General features: G+C 51.1%; 1 protein-coding gene across 1 annotated transcript; it reads right to left on the reverse strand.

Annotated features, from left to right (window-relative positions):
* On the reverse strand, nt 1-5,445 carry FABP1 (fatty acid binding protein 1). Its single transcript, XM_002922341.4, has 4 exons — nt 5,290-5,445; nt 3,507-3,679; nt 1,978-2,070; nt 1-121 (listed from the first exon to the last, which is right to left on the reverse strand). Exons 1-4 carry the CDS (start codon nt 5,354-5,356, stop codon nt 71-73), a joined length of 384 nt encoding a protein of 127 aa, XP_002922387.1. The 5' UTR covers nt 5,357-5,445; the 3' UTR covers nt 1-70.
* Nucleotides 5,446-5,669: the final 224 nt, after the last annotated feature.

A 5,669-nucleotide genomic window follows, 5' to 3' on the forward strand; every position in this document is an offset into this window, starting at 1 on the left:
TTTGTTTAAAACAAAGTTCACTTTATTACATTAATTTTACACAGTAAAAGAATATGAAGTGCAGACTTATTTAAATTCTCTTGCTGATTCTCTTGAAGACAATGTCACCCAATGTCATGGTCTGAAAGCAAAAAAAAAAAAAAATCACAAAATGTTCTTCTGATGTTGAATCGTAAAAGGTAAGTAAGGCTATAAAATCATCCCAAATATGCTAGCACATGAAACAACCCAAAGATTTCTCTGTTTTCTGTAAGATCAGAGGAAGGGTGGGCAATCTTTTCTGAAATCCCATGCCAGGTCTGTGTCACTTCACTTCCTCATGTGAAGGGTTGTCCTGCCTTTTAGTGAATTTCTTTCTATATCGATGGCTGTGAGAACAAGACCATCCAAACAAGTCCAGTCCAATCCAATTTTCTCCAAGTTTCACTGAGTGCCTACTATGTACCAGAGGAGCCCCTTAGCTTCAGCAGCAATGGAATGGAATGAAAAGATCTAGGTTTGAACCCTGGTTCTATAGCTCATTAGCTGGATGACTTTGGACAGGTCAACCTATTTATTAAAGCCCTCATCCTGCCTGCCTCACAGCTGAGGGGAAGATTTGGGGAAATATTAAAAGCATATCAAAGCAGAAAAAAAGCCTACCAAAGGACTTTGGCCAGTACTGAGTCCAGGACCAGCTCATCTCCCTCCACCCTGCTGGTTCCTTCTTGCTCTGCTGTGAATGTGCCCAGCAGGGTGGGAACCGCATATTTACTTGTTGAGCCTCACACCCTACCTGGTTGAGGGATTTTCCCACTTGAAAAAGGAGGGGTGTGACAGACCCCTTGGGTAGTGTTCTGCCTTCTGTTACTCCCCAAAGCACATCCTGGGGGCAAAGAACTGCAGGAGAAACACTGTACTATTCACCCCCAAATCAGGGACAGGACATGGCCGAATCAGGCAGCAAGGATGATTGCACAAGTGGAGTGTGCCACTCCTATAAGCTGCTGTAAAATCGCTATGAATATGATTCTCCTTGTAAACACGTGTGAGCGAGTCTTATGGCTACAGCCCAGGGAGACTGAGAAAGGTGGGTCATGCTGGTGGCTCTGCAGGACCCTGTTTCTCCTTCTATCAAGCACCTCTCTTACACCATCCTATTTGGATATGGGTACGGAGAGGGGGATAGCGGTGAGGAAAGCAGGACAAGGGGGAAGTTGGGGTGGTCAACACCGACCTGGAAAGTGGGGATGGAAGGACAGCCTGAAAGGACTCAAGAGAGGTGGGGAAGCACCAGCGGGGGGGCCACTGCCAACGTCTGTGGGGTCTTTGGTGAATTAAAGAACACCCCTTCCTCAAGATACTGTACTTCTATCTGTTGGAACGCTATCCGAATACACTCTACTAGTTTTGTTAGGACAAGATGGTTGGGGAACCTGGGCGGCTCAGTCGGTTGAGCGTCTGCCTCTTGGTTTCAGCTCGGGTCATGATCTCGGGGTTGCGGGATCAAGTTGTGCATTGGGCTCTGCGCTCAGTGGGGAGTCTGCTTGGGAGTCTCTCCCTCTCCCTCTGCTACTCTCCCCACTCTCTCCCCACCCACCCCCGATAAATAAATAAGGAAATGGATGGATAAATGTTAAAAAACAACAACATGATGGTTAACGAGCATCTGCTTCAAGAAGGTAATAAGCATACGAGTCCACACCATCTATAATGGGAGTGGCTTCCTGTAGGATTGTGCAGTGTGCAGCTGTGGATGACAGCCCTGTGTGACAGGCCCCGCTCAGAGGAACCCTCGTTTTGCCATTCCCTGGCTATTTGTTGCCTCAGTTTCCCCACTTAGAAAAGTCAGGGTTGATAGGAAGATGGAGCTAATATGTGTAAACCGCCTGGTACGTCTTGGGTCCTCAGTAAGTGGTAGCCAAGGTGGAGCACAGGAAAGGTGGCGGGCCCTTCCCCTCAAGGACTGGGAGCCACCAGCTCAGAGTGCCAACTTACATTGGTGATCACATCGCCATTGAGTTCGGTCACAGACTTGATGCCTTTGAAAGTTGTCACCAGTTTATTGTCACCTTCCATCTGGACCACAGCCTGCAGGGGAGAGAAGAGATAAACTGTGAGGAAAGTCTGGGGAGGGAGCGGGACCCTAGCCAGTGACACTGGCTCCCCTGCCTGGGTCCTGGTGACAACAGTCAAGCCACTCAGGTCTCCCAGTCCTCCGGCTCTAAAGGCAGGAGGTGCATTTAAAAGCTAAAGAAAATGCCAGGGCTTCTTTAATCAAACTTTTAATTTATGGTACATGAACTAGAAATGAGCACAGGACACCTAAGTGGTCTCAAATGCAAGCACCAAGATTACATCAGTAAAATCCCAGTTCTCCAAGCTGATGGACGGAGGGAGTAGCAAAATTCCAAATACTGGCTGGTTGGGGGAATACCTATTTAGCTTTGCTTTATGTTCCTTCCAGCACATTTACATTTTCTATTGTGGTCCCTTTTCCAAGCTTTATGCATCCAGGAAGAGACAGTAGAAACCCAACAGGAAACAGAAGACCCTAGCCAAGGTTAAAAATGTGCCTCCAAGATGGACACTTGGAAGAGGCCTGTGGTAAAACCCATGATGGCCTGCCCCTTACTACGGGCATATCAAAAGAATTTCCTTCCTAAAATGTATCACAGATTTCCTGACCTGTAAAGTCATATGTGTAGAAGCAGAAATAAGAGACTGTCAGAAGAGGTTAAAAGACCAACATGCTGAGGCCAAGGCACAAAGTTGCCTGGAGGGGGAGGGGTGAAGACAGCTGCTCTGTTTGTTGGCTAGGCTAGGCGTGTGGAATTTCCCAGGGGGAAGAAAAGTCTCTAGTGAGGGGCACCCCACTGCCTAGATCTCTCTGCCATCACCTGGCCATTCCCACAGTGCACACCCAGCTCTCAGGGCACACCCTGAGCCACAGCCCAGTGGAGTGATGCCGCCCTGCCCACTGCCTTCAGTCAGGGAAGGGTGGCTATACCCATTTTACAGATGAGGTAGCTGAGGCCAGGGGCTCAGTGACCTCTGACCCTTGGGGTGAAGGCCTGCCTGGGGCCTTGGTTTTCTGGTGTTCTTGGTGTTACCAGCACCTCCTTCAAGAAGTCTCTTCCTATGACCAGCAGCTGTGGGCTCAGCAAGGCCAGTTTACTTTGGGCTCAAGGATGACGTCACAGCTCTGTTTAGGGTTTTTCACGGACTCCTGATTGTCCACTGCTGGGCCTGGGAGAAGCTGTGCCTGGTCCCCCCACATCCTCCACGTGAGAGAACTTGGGTTCTTGGGCCAGAGCACCCAGTCACAGGGAAACGGGAAGGGCCTCCCTAGAGTGTCTTCCCTAGAGCTGTCTTGGTCTCTCTGGCTCCCACCCCAGAAGTGGGAGTCACAGATAAGGTGTCCATGGTGGGAACTGTGAGGTGGGAGCTTGGCGGGATGAAGCCCTGGGGCCAGGTTCCAGGGAAAGTTCCAGAAGCAGAGGGTGGTGTGAGGGGGCACCTCCTACCTTGACCTTCTCCCCAGTCATGGTCTCCAGCTCACACTCTTCCCCCAAGGTGAACTCATTTTGAATCACTTTGGACCCAGTGGTGATGGTGAGTTTGAAGTGCTTCCCATTCTGCACAATTTCCGACACCCCCTTGATGTCCTTCCCCTTCTGGATGAGTTCGTCAGGCAGACCTGGTGGAAATCATTTGAGGTTCAGAGATGAGCAGAGGTGGGAGCTGCAGGGCGGTGGTCACAGAGAAACTTTGTGGCGTGGAGTCAGACAGGAAGGTGCCGTGTCTCCGCAGAGGCCAGAGGCACGGACTGAGTCCTGTGAGCAACATGGGCTTTGACCTCTGAAAGGAAAGGTCTGTGGCCTGACTCGGCCTGACCTGGCAGTCCACTATTTCACCGGGGGGGGGGGGGGGTAAAAAAAANCAGTCCTGTGTCCTGAAGCACCTTTCCTCTAGTGAACGCCCTGGTTCCTGCTCGCTCTCCTATCTCATGCCAGACTTTGCTCCGAGTGTCAGTGTTTCATTCCACACCCAGAGTGACCACACAGTTTGTGTTCCAGCCAGGTCCCTCCTGAGAGTGAGAGAGGGAACAATGAATGCCAGGACAACATGGGCCAGCCAGGACAATGCCCGGCAAGCCTCTGGCCACCTGTCCCCGCCTCGACCTCTGCTGTCAAGGCTCTTGAGGAAGATGCGGTGGGAGTCCCTTGCCCTGGGACAGACCTTTACACATTTCAGGGCACATCTACACTGTTAAGCAAAGTGAGGTCCACGTTGGCAGCGAGGGTAGAGGGTCCTGCGGCCCAGGTCAGGGGTTTGGAACAGAGGTGGTGTGACGTGCTACAGGAGAAGAGCCTAGCTCTCGGCTAGCCCTGAAGGTCCTCCTCTCCCCGCCTTTGCTGTCTTCCCCACACTTTCCCCCTTGGCCCCCTTCTTTGTCACATTGCCCCTTTCCTCATAGGGTTCCCTCCATCCGCAGCACGCTCCCCTCTCCCTGCCCCTAGGAACAACTTGCTCATCTGCCAAGGCCCAGCCAAGGCTCACCTTCACCACCAGCAAACCTTCCATCCGTGCCCTCCCGGGAGCCCCGATCCTTCTGCACAAGACTCTGGGGGGCACAGAGGAGTAAAGTGGAGTCTCTGGAACCAACATCCACTTCAAATCCCAACGCAAATGCTTCCTACCTATGTGACCTTGGCCGGGATTACTTAACCTTTCTAGGCCTCAGTTGTCTTGACTGTGAAATGGGAAAAATATTAGTACCCAACTCAGAGATTTTTGGTGAGGGTTCAATGGGATATTGCATATTAAGGGCTTAGCGCAGTACCTGGTAGTGAGTCAGTGCTCAGTACACGTGAGGGGATACTTTATTGCATTTATCTCTTCTCTTTTTCTCTCTCTAAACTCTGACTTGGAATTGGGGCTCATTTCCAAGTTGCCTGTCTCTCTGGTATCCATCCAGCACAGAGCTCAGTGTGTTGTTGGCCCTGAATCAACGTTTGTTAGAATAATGAATGAACGAATGAATGAATGAATGAGGGAGGTCACACAGTGAGGTACCTGCAGAGATTGCCTATGGAATGGCCTTGGCCAGTGAGCAAGAGCACAAGCTGCAAACGACGACAAAAGTCCTGTGCATAACATGGCCTGTGGTCCGTGCAAAGCCTGAAACTTTCCTTCTATCCCAGCGTCGAGACTCTGATTGGCCACTGCCAGCAGACCGCCATGACCCTCACCGCCATTACCCTCACGGCCATGACCCCCAGCCTTGGTGTCCAGCCCAGCACTCACCGACTGCCTTCATGAAGGCCTCAAAGTTTTCCTGGCTCTGCAGCTGGTACTTGCCGGAGAAGTTCATGGTGGCGTCAAGGCTCGCTCCACAGTGGATCTGCAGCTCTGCTGGCGGGGCTGCCCAGTGTGGGCCGATTTATAGGGGGCTCCTTCCGCTTTGGATGTTGGACATAGGTCAGCAGCTGTCGACTCCTTTATGGCCAGGTTCAAACATTAACTGCTAAGAGCAATGGTCAACGATAAAAAAACAGGATGGGCACGGCCGAGGTTTGCTCTAATCCAGCAAACATTAATGGATGTCAGTCAAGTGCGAAGCCCTAAATTCCTGCCGCTTTTAATGTGCCAATCCTCCATTCAGGTGTATGTGTGTGCGTGTATGC

The sequence above is a fragment of the Ailuropoda melanoleuca genome, chromosome 4 (assembly GCF_002007445.2).
Source record: "Ailuropoda melanoleuca isolate Jingjing chromosome 4, ASM200744v2, whole genome shotgun sequence".
NCBI classification, from domain to species: domain Eukaryota; kingdom Metazoa; phylum Chordata; class Mammalia; order Carnivora; family Ursidae; genus Ailuropoda; species Ailuropoda melanoleuca.

Coding starts and splice junctions, on each gene's coding strand:
- FABP1 (XM_002922341.4), bottom strand. CDS start 5,356: ATGAACTTCTCCGGCAAGTACCAGCTGCAGAGCCAGGAAAACTTTGAG. Junction 3,680..5,289: donor GGCCTTCATGAAGGCAGTCG/GTGAGTGCTGGG, acceptor GATTTCCACCAG/GTCTGCCTGACGAACTCATC. Junction 122..1,977: donor ATGGCGATGTGATCACCAAT/GTAAGTTGGCAC, acceptor TTTTGCTTTCAG/ACCATGACATTGGGTGACAT.